This window comes from Phoca vitulina, unplaced genomic scaffold (assembly GCF_004348235.1).
Source record: "Phoca vitulina isolate PV1807 unplaced genomic scaffold, GSC_HSeal_1.0 scaffold35, whole genome shotgun sequence".
NCBI lineage: Eukaryota > Metazoa > Chordata > Mammalia > Carnivora > Phocidae > Phoca > Phoca vitulina.
This window is the reverse complement of record NW_022589738.1, coordinates 14,052,873-14,075,913: the sequence shown is the minus strand read 5'-3', so window position 1 is coordinate 14,075,913 and position 23,041 is coordinate 14,052,873. Positions and strand designations below refer to the sequence as shown.

The following is a 23,041-nucleotide window of genomic DNA, read 5'->3' as shown; positions in this document are numbered from 1 at the left end:
TTGAGAGAAGAGAGAGAGAGCAAGTAGGCGAGAGAGCAAGAGTGGGGGATGGGGAGAGGGCCAAAGGGAGAAGCAGATTCCCTGCTGAGCAGGGATCCCAAAACGGGGCTCGATCTCAGACCTGAGCCAAAGGCAGATGCTTAACTGACTGAGCCACCCAGGCGCCCCTGATAACATCTTCTCATAAGTAAGATACAACAACTAAAAATTATATTCAAGAAGCAACTTTATATGATTTCATGGTTAGCAATGAGAACTCTTTTAAAATAAATACTGATAGCATTCATTCTATAAACATCTCTAAATTATAAATACTATTTGAATTACTCAATGGTGAGACGACCTTAACGGAAATGTTAGTAGACCATCTGGAAGTATTTCTTGCTATATCAGCTACCTGTCAAAAACAACTTTTAAGAGTTTTTTCCAATTATTCTCCAATCTTACTATGCAATTAACTGTATAAATGAATGGCATCAAAATACTTCAATTTCTTATCCTTGGCAACACTTAACAGGTACTAAAATCATGGCAAAAAAAAGGACTACAAACAAGAAACAGGACTTAATGCCCTACCAAAACAACAACAAACAAAAACTAGATCCTGGGGAAAAAAAGGTCTAGGAAAACACCAAATAATTAATTAGCAGATCAGTTATTCACAAACCTTGACATAGGTAGAATTGTTCTTTCCTCATGATAATCACTGTCACATTCATTTATGTACTCTCTTAACACAGTTAATACTCGAACCATTCGAACAGCTTCCTGCCTTGCACAATTAATACTGTCTTTGTCACCATCCAAAACACACAACGTGTCATAAGAGGCTTTCAAACGATCAAAGCAAGACTGAATGAAGTCTTCATGGATTACCACCTACAAATAATGGGCCAAATAAAGACAGTCCAAGATGCTTTAAAATGTAAAAAAAAAAAAAACAACAAATACACTTTTTAAAAACATTAATTCAATTAAAGATGGCAACAACTAATTAAAGATAGCTCTCAATTATTTAACCAAAGTCTATACTGACAATAAAATATACCATGTTTTGTCAAAGGAAGCTAGAGTTATGTACCTTAAGAAGTATGAGCTAGGTATTAAAAAAATGAACTTTGGAGTATGTGGTAGAATCAAAAGAAATTCAGTTGAAATCTCATGCCATAATTATACTGAAAATAATCACTTCACGTAATTATCAAGACAAGATTCACTTAGATAACATTTTATATAATGGAAAAAGAGACCAAATATTTTAGATAGATACTATTTTTAAAGCAGGCTCCACACTCAACATGGAGCAATGTAGGGCTTGAACTCATGACCCTGAGGTCAAGATCTGACCTGAGATCAAAAGTCAGACACTCAACTGACTGAGCCACCCAGGCATCCCTTTTAGGTGTACTTTTAATGGGAGTTGAAACAAAACAATTTAGTTAATTCAGAACCGAAGAAAAAATTCTTATCAGTGAAGAGTGCTTTAATCAGAATTCTAATTTGTCGAAGTTTTAGTGGATGTCAATCCTTACCTGATTGACCTGTAGCCTGGGACCAAGGTTTGTATATATCTCTTTAAGGAGATCTATAGCTCTGCTGGCAATATCGTCATTACTTTGAATCACGACCTAGGTTCAAAAGATTCAAGTGTAAACAACTTTCATAAAGTATTTTAGCTGGACATTTCAATTCAAACCATATCCTCCGTTATTTTCAACACATTACTCAAAAATAATTTGAGGGTATATTTACTTTGATATTCAAGTAAATCAAGTAAAATTAAGTGGAAAAAAAAAAAGACCGAAAAAAAGTAATAAAATGCAAAACTCAAGTGTTTGAATAAAGCAATCTGCTTAAGAATGGAAGGCACATTATTACTAAGAACAAAATATGCTTTGACCAGTATTAACCCTGCAAATCAACACCTTGGTAACCAAGTTGTAAGACACTGAAGGAGGAATTCAAATTACTTAAAAAGAAACAAAATATAAATGAAATACAGTTTAGCACAAAGAGCCACACTACGTTCCCCTCCATTTCTATAGATCTTCATCACTCATGTAATTATACTGGTGGTCTTCAAACTATGTGCAGAACTCTAGGGGGTTGAGGAAGTGTTTTAAGGCTGACCCCCATGTAGGCTTGGGAAAGGGGAAGGCTGGGAAGTACAGGGAGAATGAGCAGAGAAAACAAAAACCCAAAGAAAAAAAATAGGATCTCTCTTCTCCAACTAGTTTTACATTTTGGAGTACCGTATAGTTTTTATTTTTAAAAAGGGTTCTGGCTGTTTGAATAATCGAAAGACAAAGTAAACGGTCCATGGTTTGCAGAAAAATATATCCAAAAAACAATAAAAACTGCTGTGAACAGGTCAGATTTTTAAAGATAGAATACATTAATACTGTATTGCCACAACATGGACAGACCTGGAGGGCATTATGCCAAGTGAAACAAATTTAGGGAAAGACAAATACTGTATGATCTCATTTGTATGTAGTATCTAAAAACAAACAAAAAACTCATCTCATAGATACAGAGAACAGACTGGTGGTTACCAGAGGCAGGGGATGGACAAAATGGGTGAAGGTGGTCAAAAGATACAAACTTCCATTTATAAAATAAGTTAAGTACTGAGGATGTAATGTACAACATGGTGACTACAGTTAATACTATACTGCATACCTTTGAAAGTTACTATGGGTAAATCTTCGAAGTTTTCATCACAAGAAAAAAAATTTGTAACGATATGTGATGATGGACGGTAACTAGACTTACTGGGGTGATCATTTCACAATATATACAAATATCAAATCATTATGTTGTGCACCTGAAGCTAATATAATGTTGTGTCAATTTCATCTCAATTAAAGAACATATATATATATATATATATATATATAAAAATACTAAAAAGGTGGAAAAATTAAACAGATGGTAATATTTTACTCCCTCAGGTGTTTGAAAACATCCTAAGTTAAAACACTGCCATTAAAGTATACATTTGTAGTCCATTCTAAATAGTCCTTTCCTCTGTCCTGTTTTAGCATTGCATGTACAGTAACATAAAATTAACACCGAAGAAGATCTACACTGAATGAATAAAAGGAAGAACAGTAACTTCCATGGGGAGGCATGAAAAATCTGTATGGCCAGTGTATTTCTAAACACATCCAGAAGGACAGATTCTAAGCCAAGACAAAAGGACCATCAGTGACAGAGAGGGAGGGGAAGGGAGAGAAGAAAAAAACCTAATGACAAATGACCCAATAGGATAAAGATGAACTATCACTACCTTCTGGGACAAGCATCAGAGCAGCATACACATATAATTTATATGCAAAATTGTAGCCCTTCGCTATTTGAAAAATTTCATCAGAAAGAATGTCTGTAAGTTCCTACTTTTCACTTACCCTCCAAAGGTAGTCTAATCCTATTAACTCCAAATCATCCATCATATATGCTCTCCTTTTTGCTACTAGTTTTCCTTCTCGACAATTCACAGCTTTGAAGAATCGCTCAAAACATTTCATTCCATTCTCAGTTAATAGGGACGGATCAAGCTGAAGCACATTACTTTCAAAGAAGTCTTTATTAATATCAGGATCCAAGTCTGGTTCATCCCCCATCAACTTGGAATACCACTTAAAGCAGGCTTCACGATCACAAAGGTAAACTGCATTCTCTGCTAAGCATTTCCATATTTGTTTTGCCTGAGGAGCACATAGCCACAGTTGGCCATCCTTCAATAAAAATCTTGGAAAACATAAAAAATGAGCAATTAGATCTACATAATTTTTATTGTGAAAGGCAATCTATCAGTATATGTAGTAATAATCCATCTATCACAATTATATTTTAACAACAGTTAAAAAGATGTCAGTTCTTATTAACATCTTACCAAACTTCTCAATTTTATCTTGTAGTTAAAAAAAAAAAAAATTCTAGGTATTCATTTAACAAGTACATATTGGATGCCTACAATGTGCCAGGAACTCGGCTAGGTGACTGGGGCTAAACTGAATAAAAGATTTGTTTCCTGAACTTAAAGTTTCGTCTTTGAAACCAGCCATTGCAAAGCTATGTTTAATGGGTTGAGTTTTACCGTTCTGCTTCTATGGCATCACTGGAAAATGAGGTAGTCCCCAAGTGACTTTCACAGATAAACATTTCATTAACTAATTTAAGTCAAAATTCCTCAAATTTTAATGCTTTCTGATGGTCAAATCGCATAACTCAGTACCTGGCTGCATTAAACAGAATAACCTATGTATGATTTAAACTTTTTCTGTCAATATTTAGCAGGATGCTTATCAATTATTCGGTGATGCTCTTTTTAGTTTTGTGAATGTTGGTTATTAAGACAATGAAGGTGAATTTCGTTACAGCTACCGTCTCTTCTGTTAACTCTGTATTTCTTTTAAAATTCCTCCACCTACCCTGTCTGCCTGATCTGTGAATGACAGGAAAAGAGAACACCTCACTTTCTTCTGAATTGGCACAGAATTTCTAGCTAACATAATGATGGCTCCACGCCCAGTTATGGAGTAAGGTGCAGGTATATTTCATGTCAATGCGTTCCCTCATTACTTCAAGCATTTTGGGATCTCAATCCCAAGGTTTTTGTTATTTTAATAGAATTGCAGAGCTTCAGGAGGGTTTCTAGCACCTAGTCCTACCTAACCCTGCTACCTCTAAATTACAGATACAATATGAAATGTCCTCTGTGGTAACATACATTTGTTTTTCAAAGTTTGTTTTTGTTTTTAAATACAACAGCAAAAAACTTTCTTCAAGCAAAAGTTCCATTTGGAAGTCCAATGTATAAAATACAAGTGGGGCTGCCCCGATGTTGGGAGGAGGAGTAAAGAAAGGAGAAATGGGAAATCAAATCTCTAATGCTTGTTCAGAAATCTTGGAGAAAGCTCCTTAGAAACCTTAAGGCTCCAAGACAGATTTGCAAAAATCACTGTCTAATATAAAGAGCATAGACCTTAAAGTCAGATAGATCTAGCTGAGCGGTGCAACTGGCGTCCATATTGGCTGCGAGATTTCGAAGAAGCTAGTTTAAGCCATGCTGATCTCCATTTGCTTTTTAATCAAATGGGGAGAATACCTGCCTTCTGCATGGCTATGAGGATTAAATAAAGCATTTAACACACGCCAAGTAAAAAAGTAAAGTTAGGTTCTTTTCTCTTGAGCGTGTTGCTATAGGTCATGTAGACACATAATAAAGCATGGAGTAAAATAGGTTCTGTGATTCCAAACTTGAAGATAGTAGGACTCATAACCATTTTTCCGTTCTAGGAAACCTAAGGGATACAACATACACCAATCAATAACAGTCACTCACTATGGCAGTGATTTTCGATCAAGACAGGCAGGTCCTTCTATTCAGGTGGTTGAAAATCAAAACACACACAGAAAAAAACATTTCATTTTCAACAAATGCCAAATTTCTTAAAATCTGGTGGCTAGAGTTTTTCCTCAAGTTAAAATCATGTAACTATTTATATGTAAATGTGTCCCAGTAAATAAACACACAGTTCAATAAACAAGTCCATAATTAACTTAGCTCAGGAGAAAATCCCCCAATATATCAAAATAATAAATGCAACAGATTTCCCAAAGCACTGAAAATCTGAGCATTTGTCTTAGCACACTTAGGAACTGAATAGCACTTCTGCAGTATGTGGTTTCTGAATTCACAAGAAACCGCTCATCGAAAATTCTTAACAATTTCAAATCTGTTAGGTGTATAATCATTAAAGGCTAATTACCACTGAGGAAATTCAAATTGAGCCTTGGACTACATTTAGCTATGGCTCAAGGGGATAAACCTCTTTGCCTCATCCCCATCATAATGTTATACACACATTCAGACCACCTTTGTCAGCCACTGCTAGGATAAACAAGGCAGCAGTGGATGCAAACCACTCTTTTGAGATGTTGAGCCAGCAGCCCTTTGTCTCCATTTCCTTATTGTCTAGGATACCATTAAGGTGAGTATAGTTCTCCAGCTGGTTAGATCAAAATATGGAAATTTATTCTTTAAAAATAATTTTTAGCGAAAACATACAAAGGACAGAAGTCTATACAAAATCTTAAAATGTGCTCTCTTCAAATACTTCAAAGAAGAAAAGTTAAAACTCAGCCAATAATTTAAAAGTATTCAATCATAAACACTTAGGGAAATGTCCTTTGACTTTTAGGTAGTGATTTCCATGTGGGAAAGTAAAAAGTGGCAGGTGAAAAGGTCACCTAACAAAGACCTAACTCTATAGCACATTAACTAAACATTCTTTATCTGTCTTAAAGAGAACAACATTGATGGTTTAAAACAAACCTAAGGAAGTTAAGCCGTTCTTGGACTTCTTGAACATGACTATATCTACTTCCCAGCCTCACAGTTTGGGGGTCATAGTCTTCATGATCTGCAAATTAAGAAAAATTATGCATTATACACACATGGATATCCACAACACTGCTGACTTTAAGTAACTTAAAAAGTCATTAATTCTTTTTATTAAAAGGCAACCTGAAGTTTACTATTAAATTCATGGTTTCTACCAATCTCTTATTTTCCCTACAGAAACATACTTTTACATAACTAAAAGAAAACAATCTGTTAAATATGCTGTCATAAACAATTCTTCAGGGGCACCTGGGTGGCTCAGTCGGTTTGGAGTCTCTCTTCGGCTCAGGTCATGATCCCAGGGTCCTGGGATAGAGTCCCGCATTGGGCTCCCTGCTCAGTGGGGAGCCTGCTTCTCCCTCTGCCTGCCCCTCCCCCCACTTGTGCTCACTCTGACAAAAAAAAAAAAAAATTCTTCATCACAGCACCTTTGCACCATCTTTATACACAACGAAGCAATTTCTGATTACAGCCTAAAACTGACCTGAGTGGTCTGTGAACATGAACTAACTACCAGGACAAATTTTTTTCTTGGATTTCCTTCCTGTTATACTGAAAAGTCTTCATGGAGAATAAAAAAAGTTATAAAAATAAATTGTATTACCAATTTTATTTTATTTTTCAAGATTTTATTCATTTATTTGAGACAGAGTGAGAGCAAGAGCTGGGAGACAGAGGGAGAGGGAGAAGCAGGCTCCCCACTGAGCAGGGAGCCTGAGGTGCAGCTCAATCCCAGCACTCTGGGATCATGACATGAGCCGAAGGCAGACAGACACTTCACCGATTGAGCCACTCAGGTGCCCGTGTATTACCAATTTTTACCAGAAAGAGTAACACAAGATGCTATTCTGTATAATTAAGTTATCACAGTTTTCACCATCAGCATGTTATGACAGTCTAGAACAGTCTCAGATAAAAATTCAAGAAAACTGGCCCTTTCATCATGACCATGCTAGGTGTTGGTCACTAAGCCTAGCTTAATCTGTAAATTCCTTCTTAAAAGAAAGAAGATGAGGAGCGCCTGGGTGGCTTAGTCGCTTAAGTGACTGACTCTTGATTTCAGCTCAGGTCCTGATCTCAGAGTCCTGAGACTGTACCCCACCTTGGGCTCCACGCTCAGCTCAGAATCTGCTCCAGATTCTCTCTCTCCCTCTGCCCCTCCACCCACTCGCTCACACGCACACACACATACTCTCTCTAAAAATAAAAACTTTAAAAAAAAGAAAAAGGTGGCCCAGTCGGTTGAGCATCTGACTCTTGGTTTTGGCTCGGGTCATGATCTCAGGGTTGTGGAATCCAGCCCCCTTGTGCGGAGTCTGCTTGAGATTCTCTCTCCCTCTCCCTATGCCCCTCCCACTTGTGCTCACTCTCTCTCAAATAAATAAATCTTAAAAAAAAGAAAAAGTTAGTAAACCCTTTGGTTTTACTTTCATTACAGTATACAATGGGTGGCAAAAATCTCAGTATTTGCTATGAAAGACCACAGCAAAACACCTTAAAAAGCACCTACTGTCCTAAAAATATGGACAGTGGTTTTCTGTTTTGACTTTACTGGAAAAAGCTGCATGACTTGGAAATGGTCAAGTTGATCTGCGGCTTGGAGCTAAAGAGACATGAAGCAAATGCTCTTACAAGTACCATCAACCATGAGGAAATCACTGACCTTTCTTCCAGAAAGTTGTACCAAGTTACAGAGGAATTATGCGATTTCCCTTTAGCATTAATTACTGATCTTTGCATACCAGATCATGGACTTTATGGTACATGTGTGCTACTGCCATAGAATACTAATTGTGTGAGACCTTTCAGAAATAGTAACCAAAGTCTTCAAAAATAGTGAAGTTTCTTCTCTGAAGAAAATCTTGACATGTTGTAAAGATGGAACATATAATGTATAAAAATATCTGTTTTTGGTATTTTTGTGAAGCCCAATGTATTAGGACTGCTTTCTACTTTCACATGTATTACCATCTACCAAAAGTCCTAAACACACATTCTCTACTTCCATGAAAATCAATTTCGTCAGGGCTCAGGACTTAAAAAACTACTTCTCAAGAGGTTTGCTCAAGAAACTGGATAGAATATAAAATACTAATCAACTATGTAGAACTTTTTTTTAAGAGACAGTGAGTGAGAAGGGGGAGGGGCAGAGGGAGAGGGAATAGAAAGTAGGCTCCACGCCCAGCATGGAGCCCAGCACGGGGCTAGATCTCTTGATGCCGAGTTCATGACCTGAGCTGATACCAAGAGTTGGACACTTAACTGACTGAGCCACCCAGGTACCCCAAAATTTTCTTTCTCAAAGAACCAGTCCTTAGGTATCTGAATAATCAATGGACTTCAGCTGCCTTTTTAAAAATTTAAACAAGGAGTTTATGCACAGCTTTGTTTACTTGCCATGTTCTTTTTTAGGGGAAATTTTAAATTTTAGTAATTTCAAACTTAAGACAAATTTCAAAAATAATGCAAGAATTCCCTTATCACCTTCACTGATATTCACCAGTTGTTGACATCTTGCCCCATTTGTTTCATTAGTTGCCACATATACGTAAGTGTAGTTTTTCTTAACTATTTAAGTCAGTTGAAGACATAGCTCTTTACACTTAAATACTTAAATGAGTATTTCCAAATAACGAGGACACTTGCTTATATAACCACATTACAATTACCAAATTAACACTGATACAGTACTGAAGTTAACTCTGATCACTTGGCTAAGGTGGTTTACAGTAGGTTATTGCACTGTGAAGTTAATATTATTTTCATAATCAGTAAGTAATTAGTGGGGAGAGACCTGCAGACTATATAAGTATCTTGCTTCTTACCAAACTTTGATCCCCTAGGTTTAGTATCCCCATTCCTTTTTTATTTAGGTGCCAGCACTTTATCAAGAACTAGGATCCTGGATGCCTGGGGGGCTCAGATGGTAGAGCATGTGACTCCTGATCTTGGGGTCTTAAGGTTGAGCTCCACGGTGGGTGTGGAGCCTATTTTAAAAAAAGAGAGTAAAACTGGGAACGTGAACACAGGCAAGAACCTTGAAGATATTCAATATCAAACAATAATCAAGAATAGTCAAGAAGTGGGGCGCCTGGGTGACTCAGTTGGTTGGGTGTCTACCTTCAGCTCAGGTCATGATCCCGGGGTCCTGGGATCAAGCTCTGTATTGGGCTCCCTGCTCAGTGGGAAGCCTACTTCTACCTTTGCCCGCCGTTCCCCCTGCTTGTGCTCTCTCTCGCCCTCCCTCTGTCAAACAAATAAATAAAATCTTAAAAAAAAAAAAAAAAATCAATTAGTAAGAAGATCCATCAATGCTAAATAGGAAGGGAGAGACTTTACACTTCGCTACAGAGAAGATTCTGGGGTATCAGAACATAAACAGGATGGTTGGTGGTTTTCCTTGTAAATATTCAGCTCTAAATACTATGATTAGTTAGCAAAGAGGATCCATTTTTTACTCCTGCTGCATCCCACTGACAAGAGCAAGAGAACGGAGATGAGAGTAAATTAAATTAAAGTGTCTATGGCTAAGGCTAATATAAACTGGTTGTCATTATAGAATGCAAGTTGTTTAGAGCCTATTTCATAACTCATTATAAAAAAAGTTCATTTGAAAAAATATCTTGAGACGGGATTCAAATACCATAAAATTCACACATTTAAAATGTACAATTCAATGGCTTTTAGTATAGTCAGGGCTATGTAAACATCTTTGTCATTTTTATCTTTGTCGTCCTTAGGTGTGAAATAGAATCTCAATGTAGTTTTGATTCGCATTTCCTTAATAACTAATGATACTGAGCATCTTTTCGTTTGCCTTAGCCATTTGTGTGTCTTGGGAGAACTGTCTATACAAATCCTCTGCCCATTTCCTAACTGGGCTTTTAATTGTTGAGTTTATGTAAGAGATCTTATATATTCCGGATTTAAATCCTTTATCAGATATGATTTACAGTTATTTTGTCCCCTTCTTTGTCATTTTACTTTCTTGATTGTATCATTTGCAAGTAGTTAAGTTTTTAACTTCGATATACTCCAATATATTATTACCTTTCCCCCTCTTACAATGTTGCTTTCCCCTAACCCAAAGCCACAAAAATTTATGCCTATTTTTTCCTAAGAGTTTTATACTTTTAGGTCTATGGTAGGTTTTAAGTTTTGTGGATGGTGTGAGGCAGGGGATCAAACTTAATTCTTTTAGATGTGCATACCAGCAACATTTATCAAAAAGACTACTTGTTTCCTTTTTTTTTTAAATTTTTTTTTCTTTTTTAAAGATTTTATTTGAGAGAGACACAGTGAGAGAGGGAACACAAGCAGGGGGAGTGGGAAAGGGAGAAGCAGGCTTCCCGCCCAGCAGGGAGCCCGATGTGGGGCTCGATCCCAGGACCCTGGGATCATGACCTGAGCCAAAGTCAGGCACTTAACAACTGAGCCACCCAGGCGCCCCAAGACTACTTGTTTCCAGTGAATATTCTTGGCACCCTTATAAGAAATCAAGCATAACTTTAACAATTTATTTCTGGACTATAATTATATTCCACTGATGCATACATCTATTCTTATGTCAGTACCACACTGTCTTACGGTTATTTTGCATTAAGTTTTGAAATCAGGAAGTAGTACAGGTCAGCCAATTTTGGTTTTTACAACCAAAACTGTTTTGTCTATTAGGGTGCAAAGGTCCCTTGCATTTCCATGATTTTTAGGATCAGCTTGTCAATTTCTGTAAAAAGAAAAAAGTCTGGATTTTTATAGGGACTGTGTTGAATCTGTATAACAACTTGCAGAGTACTGTGACCTTAACAATATTAAATGTTCCATACAGTGGATATGGGCTATCTCTCCCTTTATTTAATCTTTAACTTCTTTCAACAATATTGTTCTGTAGTTTAAAATGTGCAAGTTTTGGGGGTGTGTGACTGGCTTCATCAGTGGAGCTTGAGACTCTTGATCTCAGGGTTATGCATTTGAGCCCCCCTTAAAAAAATAAAATCTTTAAAAAAAACAAAAGGAAGTACACATTTTGTACTTCTTTTGCTCAATTCATTCCTAAGCATTTCATTCTTTATAAAGCTATTGTAAATAAAATTATTTCTTAATTTTTCAGGTTGATCATTGCTGAGCATACAGAAATACAACTGACATTGTATAGTAATCTTAATTCCTGCAATCTAGTTTAACTCATTTATTAGTTTCAAAAGATTTTAGGGATTTCTTTAGGATTTCTATATACAGATGTTATTTTCTGTGGTAACAGATAGTTTTGCTTCTTTTCCAATGAGAATGTTTATTTTTCTTGCCTAGTTGCTCAGGCTAGCACCTCCAACAGAAGGTTGAGTAGAAGTGACTAGGATGGACATCCTTGTCTTATTCCTGTTCCTAAGGAGAAAGCAGCCAGTCTTTCATCATTAAGTATGAGGTTAGCTGTGAGATATGTGAGATGCCCTTTATCAGGCTGATAAAATTACATTCTATTCCTAGTTTGTTGAATGATTTTAAAATGAAAGGTGTTAGATTTTGTCAAATGCCTTTCCTTCACCTACTGAAAAGATCACATAGTTTTGTTTATTGTATTAATATGGTGTATCACAATGGACTTTTGGGTGTCAAATTAACTTTGTGTTCCAGAGATACATTCCAATTAGCAACGATACATAATCCTTTTCTCTGAGATTTTGTTTTTAAGTAATCTCCACACCCAGTGTGGGGGTTGAACTCACAACCCCAAGATCAAGAGTTGCATGCTATTTTGACTGAGCCAGCCAGGCACCCCCATAATCCTTTTTATATGTTGCTGAATTTGGTTTATTTATTTTTGAGGATTTTGAATCTATACTTCTAAGAGATATTGGTCTGCAGTTTTCTTCTGATGTCTTTGTATTATTTTGCCATCAGGGTAGTAACAGCTTCATAGAAAGAGTGGTCCTTAATTTTTTTGAAAGAATTTGTGATGGATTGGTGATAACTCTTCTTGAATGTTCAGCAAATTCACTAATGAAACCATCTGGTCCTGGAATTTCTTTGTGGTGGTAAGTTTCTTGGTTACTAATTCAATCTTTTTACTTGATATGTCTATACAACTTTTTAACTGCTTCAATTTCATTAATTTGGTATTCTCCTATTTTTTCATAAGATCAGTAGTGATACCCTCTCCCTTTTGATTTTCGTAACTGAGTCTTATTTTCTTATCCTAAAGGTTTGTCAATTTTGCTGATCTTTTCAAAAACCAACTTCAGTTTCACTGATTTTTCCTATTTCTTTTTCTCCTTTATCTTACTTGATATCCCCCCCTCCAATATTCACTATTTCCTTCCTTCCTACTCTGGGTTTAGTTTGCTCTTTTCTAGTTTCTAAAGGTTACTGATTTGCTAACTTTCTTCTTCTTTTTTTTTTTTTTTAAAAGATTTTATTTATTTATTTGAGACAGAGAGAATGAGAGAGAGAGAGCATGAGGGGGGGAGGGTCAGAGGGAGAAGCAGGCTCCCTGCCGAGCAGGGAGCCCGATGCGGGACTCGATCCAGGGACTCCAGGATCATGACCTGAGCCGAAGGCAGTCGCTTAACCAACTGAGCCACCCAGGCGCCCGCTAACTTTCTTCTTTACAATAAACATTTGGAGTTACAAATTTCTCTCTGAGCACTGACTTAGCAACTCTCCCCAAGTTTTGGCATTTTGTTTTCATTCATCTGAGTATATTCTCATTTCACAGTTGTCATTTCTTCTTTGACCCGTTGGTTAGTCAGGAGCATATACTTGAACATACTTGTGAAATCCCCAAATTTCCCTTTTGATTTAAAATTTAATTCAATTGTGGATCAAACTCCTACCTCATAGGATTTCAATACTTTAGGTTAACGACGTCTGCTGTTGGCCTAGAATATGGTCTGTCCTGCAGAATATTCTATTTACACTTAAGAATGTACATTCTGCTGTTGCTGGATGGAGTATTCCATAGAAATCTGTTAGGTATGGATTGTGGGTTTATAGTGTTCAAAACTTCTACAGGCATACTTTGGAGATATTGCAAGTTTGGTTTCAGGACCCCAAAACAAAGCAAGTATTGAAATAAAGTAAGTCAAATGAAGTCTTTGGCTTTCCAGTGCATATAAAGTTAGGTTGACTCTGTATCATATTCTACTAAGCAGGAAATAGCATTGTCTTAAAAAACAAAGTAAATACCTTAATTTAAAAATACTTTATTGCTAAAGAATGCTAATCAAGGTGCTGGGTGGCTCAGTCAGTTAAGCGTCTGCCTTTAGCTCAGGTCATGATCCCAAGGTCCTGGGATCGAGTCCTTCCATCAGGTTCCCTGCTCAGCAGGAAGCCTGCTTTTCCTTCTACCCTTCCCCCCAGCTGGTGATCTCTCTCTCTCTCAAATAAATCTTTTAAAAATGCTAATCATCTAAGCGTTCATCAAGTCATAATCATCAATCATAGATCACCTTAACAAGTACAATGAAAGAGTCTGAAATACTGACAGAATTACCAAAATGTGACAGAGACATGAAGTGAGCAATGTTATTGGAAAACTAGCACTGGTAGAACTGCTCGATGCAGACTTCTCACAAACCTTCAATTTGTAAAATATTCAAAGAGCAATAAGCCTGTATTTCTTTTATGCCCACCCCCGCCCCCTCCTCTGGCTTTGACTTACTGTCTGGTGTCACTTACTGTCAGCCTAATAATTACTTCCTTTAGTGTTTCTTGCAGGGCAAATCTGCTAGCAATAAATTCTCAGAATTTACCTAGGAAGGTCTTTACTTTGCCTTCATTTTTTAACGATAGTTTTGCTGCATGTAAGACTCTTAGCTGTTAGGTCCTTCACTGCCCCTAGCACTTCATGTACAGGATCTTAATGCCTTCTGGTCTCTGAAGTTCTAAGACACAATGTTAATTTTATTGATGTATCCTTGTGAAGTCTCATTTTTTTTCTTTTACATCCTTCAAAATTTCTTACAACTATGATGTGCCTGCATCTAGGTCTAACTTTAACTTACTTGGAATTCTTTAAGCTTCTTGTATGGGTTAAGGTCTCTCAATGAAATCTAGAAGTCTTCAGTGATTATGTCTTTTTCTGCTCCCTTCTCAACCCCCCCTCCCACTATCCTTCCAGTACTCCCATTACATGTAGGTTGGTGCTCTTAATGATGTCCTATATTTCCCTAACATTCTCTTCATTTTTCTTTATCCCTTCTTCACTGTTCTTCAGATTGCATAATTTTATTGATTGATCCTTCCACCAGCTCAAATCTACAGTTTTGAATCTACTTCCACCAGTTCAGCCCCTGTAGCAAATTTCTCATTTTAGGTACTGTACTTTTCAACTCCAGAATTTCCATTTGATTCTTTGTATCTTGTTATTGCTATTCTCAACTAAAACTGTCACAATACTTCCCTTTAATTCTTCAAAATTCTTCAGACACAATTTCCAACAGCACCTTGAGCATATTTGTAATAACTGCTTTCAAGTTGTCGTCTAGAAAGCCTACCATCTGGGCCCTTTCAGAGGCAGTTTCTGTGGTCTGTGTATGTATGAGTGACACCTTTAAATTTTTTTTTAGTTGAAATCTGGGTATTTAAATGTACTGTAGCAACCTGAATACTGACACCACCCACTCGCTCCCTGGGTTGGTGTTGTCTGTTGGTTGTTTAGTGATTAGGCTGAACTAACTCAGTCAAGTCTATCTCAGCCACAGTGTTTTTCCTCGTTTCTACCTTTCAGCCTTGCTACCTGTATGTTGCTCCTGGTTCAGCATTAGCCCCTTACTGGTCGAAAGCTGTAATTAAGTCCCCTTGGCTAGTTAGATTACCCTTTACCACTGGATGTAATTGTGGCTTGGAGACTACCATCACAGTTCAAGTAGTTGTCCCACATTCAGTCAAGGACGAGTAGTACCTGAGATGTTTTCTTCCTCATCACTCCTGAGGGTAGTCTTAGGCATGAAACAGTCTTTCTGACTGTTATATTTTATTCTATTTTATTCCTCTTACTTTTTTTTTTTTTAAGATTTTATTTATAGAGAGAGACACAGCGAGAGAGGGAGCACAAGCAGGGGGAGTGGGAGAGGGAGAAGCAGACTCCCCACTCAGCAGGGAGCCCGATGCGGGGCTGGACCCCAGGACCCTGGGATCATGACGTTGAGCTGAAAGCAGACGCTTAACGACTGAGCCACTGAGGCGCCCCTCCTTTTACTTTTAAAAGGGATAAAATTTTACTTTTAAGCCTGGCTCCCTAGGAGTTGCCTCTGGGTCATGGTAACCTGTAATTCACCCAATGTTTGGTCAGAATTTGAATTTAAGTCCTTGAGCCAGTGAAGCTTACAACCTTTGCTGATGGATTGGTGTGTGAACTGAAGAATGTTTTCAACTTGTCCATGTCTTGCTCTGATTGCTTCTGAGTGGGTGCAATCTAATGGATGTGCAGAACATTTGTGACCCCCCTAGGGTTGCCTGTGTTCCCAGGAGGGCTCATCTTGGCTGTCTTTATCTAGATCTCTCTGTTAAACTTTTGGTTGCTCTGCAGTTTCGTTGGTTAATATGAGTACACGGAACTACAAGCTCCCTCTTAATTGCTCTTCACCAAAATTTCCACTGCTTTTAATAATGCTCTTAGGAATGGTATGCTCTGGTCCAAATAAAGTCAACCCCTTCAAGCCTAACTGCTCAGCTCTTCGTCCTCACAGCCTGTCTCTCCCTCTGGGCAGAACTTCTGTGCCACTGCACAGGAGCTGGTGACAACATAGCAAGCAGCTTCTCCCAGAGTGATATCTCTGGCTCTAAGAGTGGTGCTGGTATGTGGGAAATGGTAAGAGCCCCTGATTTTCTCAGTTTGTCCCTCTAGGCACAGAATATCCAACTTACGACATAGTAAGCTGCAATGGGAGTAATCTGAACTTCAGTATCCTCAGACTGCCATGCCTAAAGTAAAGCTTCAGCCCTATGAGTAGACTGTGCAGGATAAGGGAGTCTCTGTCCTACCATGACTGCCTTAGAATAGAACTTCTGTAAAATGTAACTGGGCAAGATAATAAATGCCAACAGCCTGCCCTTCTTACGGTGGAACCACAGCCCTAGACTGGCAGCTGTGGGGAGAGGGAGTAAAAGTTGTGGCTCTAATGCTACAGATTCTTGCTATTCTTCTCAAGAGATTTTCTTGAATAATTGTTTCCCTATTTTCTGTATCCCCTTAGAATAATTCCCAGGTACTTTCGATGATTATTTAAAACTTCAGTGAAATGGTTGTTTTGTTAAGGAGAAGGTCCACTGAGGGGTGCCTGGGTGGCTCACTTGGTCAGGCGTCCAACTCTTGATTTCGGCTCAAGTCATGATCTTAGCGTTGTGAGATCGAGCCACGCGTTGGGCTGCACGCTCAGCCTGCTTGAGATTCTTGCTCTCTCTCCCTCTCTCCCACTTCCCCCTTGTACCCTCTCTCTAAAATAAATAATCTTAAAAAAAAAAATAAGGTCCACTGAGCATCTTACTCCCACCATTCAAAAAATTAAACCCCTCATCCTATGGATTTTTATTATCATCATCACATGTTCTACATGTATTAGTTGGTACACTTCCCTTTCTTTCAGCATGGACGCAGGGGTCTGTATTTTATTTAATGGGTTTAGTTATTCTTATTATTTATTTTGACCTAATTTTGGCCAGTAAGAGCCAACTCTTATTTGTTTTTGACATGTCAACGAGATTTTTTTTTTTTTTTTTAAGATTTGAGAGAGAGAATGTGCACACATGGTGGGGGGAGGGGAGGGTTGGTGGAGAGGATAGAGAATCGCAAGCCGACTCCCTGCGGAGTGCAGAGCCTGACTCCGGGGCTTGAACTCATGACCCCGAGATCATGATCTGAGCCAAAATCAAAAGTCAGATGCTCACCCAACTGAGCCATCCAGGCGCCCCTTAACAAAATTCCTCAAGCCCTTTCTAACTTTCTAAAATAAGATGTTGAAGGACCATCTTATGTACTTTCCTTACACCAGGCCCTGAATATAACCATTACTCTAGAGAACTATAATAAGCTATTTATAAAATGAATACTCAATTTTTTTGAATCACAAAGAGCCCACACAGATTTCACTGTATTTCATGACTGATGGGTAGGAATGAGCCAGAGCTGAGAAAGTCTAGACCAGGATTTGACCCTAACACAGAGAGCACTGTTGGTGAATGATGCTCACGAAGAAATCTTTTATGTGGAAAAATGTTCCCCAAAATTTCCAGTATTGGATGTAAATGATTGGGAAGAGGTCACTGGAAGTGGTAGTCCTTAGAAAATAGAATGCAAAAAAATGATATATAATGAAGATGAGTCCTACAACTCAATGCAGAAACCAGGAAAAATGGTAAATAAAACTATCAATAAGGGTTCAAGTTAATACAATGACTACCCTACCAATAAGGCGAAACGTGAGTGAAAATTAAAAGTGGTCTTCTACATTGTTGTCTGCACTAAAAAACTTTTAAAGTGGGCGCCTGGGTGGCTCAGTTGGTTAAGCGACTGCCTTCGGCTCAGGTCATGATCCTGGAGTCCCTGGATCGAGTCCCGCATCGGGCTCCCTGCTCGGCAGGGAGCCTGCTTCTCCCTCTGACCCTCCCCCATCTCATGTGCTCTCTCTCTCTGTCTCAAATAAATAAATAAAATCTTTAAAAAAAATTAAAAAAATAAAAAAAATAAAAAACTTTTAAAGAATGACTTGTAACCACCAGTATCTGAAGGCACCACTAGTGAGAACACATGAGTAAATATTGGAGATAATTTTAATAAATTCATCACTTTATCTACATAATATTAAAACAGGAGGTAGAGTCAGCTGACCATACTACTGTAAAAACGTTTTATTCCAAAACTAAAGATGTTGGTGGAGATGAAATATGGGCAGGACAAATATGTAATACTGATATAATAGTTATCAGAAATTAAGAGTACCAGAAAATTGTGGAAGCTTGATGTCATCCTGTGAATAATAGGTCTCATACCTAATGAGATCTATGGAATACTTCTATTATACAGAGACAAAGACTGTAATTTACTTTAGAATTCCAAATTCAGAAATTGGTGGTTGATATTACCACAGAAGTGACTTACTACTGCAGAGTTTATTATAACAGGAGAATTTTACTAGTTTTAAAAAGTATACCACCCCCTTCCCCCATATTTAAGGATCTGTAGACTGACCGTTTGGTATTATTCAGTAGAGTATTGTAATAGAGGAAAAGTTATCAAAGTTAGGAGAAACAGAAGGTGTGTCAATGAATTTAGGGGAACATCAGTAACAAAAATCCAAGAGCTTAATACTATATGCCGGGCATTGTTCTAGCATACATAACTTGCCCAAGGTCACACACCTAATATGTTTTTAGTCATTTTCAAATCTAGATAATCTGACTTGTATCCAAGAGTCATACCTCTAATTTTACGGAGCTACAGATAATTTAAGGAGGGAAAACTGAAGACTGAAAACCTTCTTATGACAATACAATTGAGATGAGGCAATGATTCATGCAGAATTTGACTAAAACAAAGCCGGAAACCCTAGTGAGGCTGAACTGCACATGCACCATCATCTCCTGACTGCCCCAACAGCACAATACTCAACTTTTGGCAATGAAAAGAATCGAAACATCACATACAAAGGAAGTAAGTAAAAATTAGCATTGTAGCACATAGGATTTATATGGCTCCATTTCGGGGGAAGGCCTGCAATGGCACTTGTGAGGACTTTGTACCAGCAAGAAGAGATGAGACCATGACAACAAATCTGCAGTATGTTAAACTGAGCCCAGATGCTTGAGTGATTGATTGGGTGTATTACATGGAAACCTCCTGTACTTCTCTCAGATTTTGGTTGTGTTTGGCACAGAACATAAATTACATGGTCACGTGCCAATATTGCTCTGATCATCTTATCATGCTACTTAGAAGGAACTCAGGCCTGAAACGGTACAAGATCATTGCCTGGTGCCTATCAGTCACCTGATGCTTAGATTGCTTATCTAGCTCTACAATCTACTGCCTAGGTCTCAGCTGGCCCAGAGGGGGGTAAATTGAAGAACAAAGGAGTCAATACAATTAGTAGGCATATCTGAAGAGCTGCTTAATTTTTCCATTATGTTTATCTGAATTTTAGATGGGAATATACATATACATCCTGTGTTAAAGCAAATCCTATGATTTATAAGAATCTTGGGATTTTATTCAAGAATGCCAAGAGTCTAATCTACTCTTCAGATAATGAGTATTAGAAATATAAAATAACTATTGGCTTCTGCAGACTCTTATCTACTATAAAATGTTAAATCAGTAGTATGTTCAGTAACCATTATGCTCAATTCTACTTCTAGCAGTGGTAGTACAAAGTTTTTTTTCTGTGACTATAGGAACAAGGTTGGGCCTACAAGACAGTGGAATATGTACTAAAAATCCATCCTTACTCTAACACAGATAAACACAACTGCCAGAGGGCAAAAAGGAGTACTGAAACAGAGCTCCACATAATGGCAAGAACTTAAAAACTGGCTGTTGAAACCTCAGGAAACTCTACCCTAACACATTTAAACAAATTCGCACTTTGAAAACCAGCATAAACGTGGATTTTTGTAGTTTCACATCGTTGTTCTTGTGAATTTTCTAATTCACAAAGTCTGAAAGATTTATGAAATAAGGACTTAGGATTATAAAGGAACTATAACATATACAAGAATAGACTTAGACAACACAAATTTTCATGAAAAAATAAAGGTGATAGTAGTAATGAAACAAAGGTTGAGAATGAGTCAAGTACATTCCAAAGAAGGTAACAACCAATTATATAGTACAGGCAGGCAGAACTCCTGGAGAAGAAAAAGATATCAATTTCACAAGGAGATTGGAGAAGGCAAGCACTAAGAAAGAGCTGTGAAATGCTGGCTTGAAATTTACGGTGGGTAAAAATTCAGAGTAAAAATGGAACATAAGCTCATAAAGGAACACAGTTAATAAGACCCATTATCGTCCATCTTTTAAAATACTTTTGTTGTCCATTTGTGAGGTAACTGATGGAAAAAATGCTGGGAAATTGCTGTTATTTCCTGTATTTTGGGTGAGTTCACAATACATACCTCTAGCATATAGCCTCATGCTTTCCATATAAGTTGCAAGGTTTTCTGCTACCAAAGTAACTAGGGCATGATTGTGCTGAAGTTGATTGATTAAGTCATGGCGATAAAATACATGGGGACTTCGCTGAGTTTGACTGAAACGAGAAGAACTTAACAATATAATTAGGCAATTAAACTCTGTTGTAAGCAAAAGAGCTTATACAATCTAAATTCTTAGCTCCTACTAAAAAAATTTAAAATGGTTTTCCTCATGACAGACTTATACTTTTGGCCATTTACTTTCTTTAATTACAATATCAAATAATTTTTTTAAAATGTTTCAAAAATCAGACATTTATTCCATTTTTCTTATTTACATGGAAACTATAATGCTCTCTAATCTCACAACATGGGCATCTACTTCAACGACTAATTTCTACTCCTATACTACAGTAGTACTAAAGCACTTGTTTAAGTTTACACATTATTTCCAGAATTAGAGAACAGGAACATAATCCTTGAAAGACTAGTACCACAAAGATTATGCTATAATAGTGAAGAATTTGATCAAAGAAAATGCTTTCTGTAAAATTTTACTTATTCGCCATTCAAGGTACATTGTGGACACTTGGTTTGTAGCTATATTTGCCCACAGGTATCACCAGAAAGACATCTAGTCCCTTTCCAACCTGTTCTGATACCTTCACTGAAACCAATAAACTCTCAGAGCCATTACTATTCTAGTGGAGATGAAGCCACTGTACCCTGAAAGAGTATGGAAACTGCTCTTTCTACAACAGACAAATTAATTCATTTGAGAAAGGCAAAAAGGCATTATGTACAGTGGCCCAAAAATAAAAATATGTCCCTCAAATAAATGTTACTGTTAATAAGATATATGTCTGGATTTCCTTCACTGTTTATCCCTACAGCTTTTCTAATTTCATATTTTTTCAAGCCTTTGGATAAAACTGAGACAAAGTTCAACCACTGAAACCAAAATATATATGGCCTTTTCTGTCTTAGGCATAATCTTAAATAATCTGCTGCAAAGGATCTTTGGCAATCATATAATTTTACACATAAGAAAAACACGTTTCTTTCAATTAGTAAATCTTTTACAAGATGATATGACTGTTTAGACTTAAGGGTCATACCCAGGAATCCTGACGCCATTATTAAGTATTCTTGGTACTATACCTAGCTCTCTGCACATTATTTTTAACTTTTCACATTATCTGTTCCAACTCTTATAAACAGAAAATACCAGGACAAATTATTCTAGTAACAAGAATTCGGCATGTAAGAGGATTGTATTTGAAGACCACTATTTATAAATACATACATATATACATACATACGACCACTTAACAGAAATTTAGCTAAAATCAATCAAAAAATATTTTAAACTGTATCTTATCATCTTTCATGAGTAATACAGAATATTGCTGATTCTGATATTTATCACTTAATTGTGGCATACCTTCTCATCAATAAAATCAAGGATATAGATATGATACAGGAATCTTTTGTTCCAAATTAACCCTTCTCTTAGCCTATCAACTCCCCACTCTTTCCTTTGAAAAATTTGTTTTTACCAAGTGACAATGCTATTTCTTTTCAATAAAATATAAAAATATTGAAATTTTCTGTTAAAAGCCTTACCTCAAATTTTGAGGGGCTTCACCAAACAAACTACAAATTTCTCTAATTTGTTTCAGTGCAGGAATTACCCATTTGTCATTTGTACGAAGTTCTTCTATAAAACGATCTATCCACTGGATCTTCTGTGTGTCACGGTCCTTAAACAAACAATTTCAATGTTTTAGATGGGTCATACACAGGAAAACTCCACCTCCAATGATAAAATAGGGCTTTTCTTATAAGATCATCATCACAAGCATGTAGTAATTGCAGGTAAGAGTTTAACAGTGTTTAAAAGCAGTAAATACATTTTTATTTCACATTTACTACCAAAACTACAAAAAGTAAAACAGTACTATGCAATGTTTCAAAGAATTCTATCATATAGTAAAATTCAGCAATAACATATAACCCCAATTGTTATTCCAAACGGGATTGTTTTAGCATAGTGAGGGACACCGAAAATTTCTATTTTCCCAAGAAAATAATGGTATGGCAACTAAGTTAAAAAAAAGTTCCACCAAAAATCAATATAAGGACATATGGACATATACACAAAAAGATAAAAGGAAAGCAGTTATAAAAGTATTATAAACTCAAAATTATTTCAAATACGATGTTTCACTTTTCATACCTTATTTACTCCTTCCCCTAAATCAACAGTAATCAGAAATATAGGTTTCTGCACCTAAGAAGTTTAAGTTTGGATTACTTTGTGTGTGTGTGTCTCTGTTTAATGAAATAATTTAAATTGAAGCTTCTTATTAGTATTTGGTATACTAAGTGTTTAATGACCTGTTACAAGCAAGTATAGTAAAAAAAAAAAAACCTGAATGGCACCTGAATCACATACACCTACTTGATCTTATTAGCTCTCACCTAAATTTCAGTTCATCAGGG

General features: G+C 37.0%; 1 protein-coding gene across 3 annotated transcripts in view; it reads right to left on the bottom strand.

The window, feature by feature from the left end:
* USP9X (ubiquitin specific peptidase 9 X-linked) overlaps nt 1-23,041 on the bottom strand; it is a 165,227-nt gene that overhangs the window by 56,821 nt on the left and 85,365 nt on the right. For 2 of the 3 annotated variants that reach the window (XM_032426561.1, XM_032426560.1), the window contains exons 13-18: nt 22,163-22,299; nt 20,519-20,667; nt 6,344-6,431; nt 3,411-3,753; nt 1,533-1,628; nt 668-879 (exon numbers count right to left, since the gene is read on the bottom strand). In XM_032426561.1, coding sequence (XP_032282452.1) covers nt 668-879; nt 1,533-1,628; nt 3,411-3,753; nt 6,344-6,431; nt 20,519-20,667; nt 22,163-22,299 — 1,025 coding nt within the window. The remainder of the gene's footprint in view (nt 1-667; nt 880-1,532; nt 1,629-3,410; nt 3,754-6,343; nt 6,432-20,518; nt 20,668-22,162; nt 22,300-23,041) is intronic. The other variant, XM_032426563.1, reaches the window with a different exon arrangement.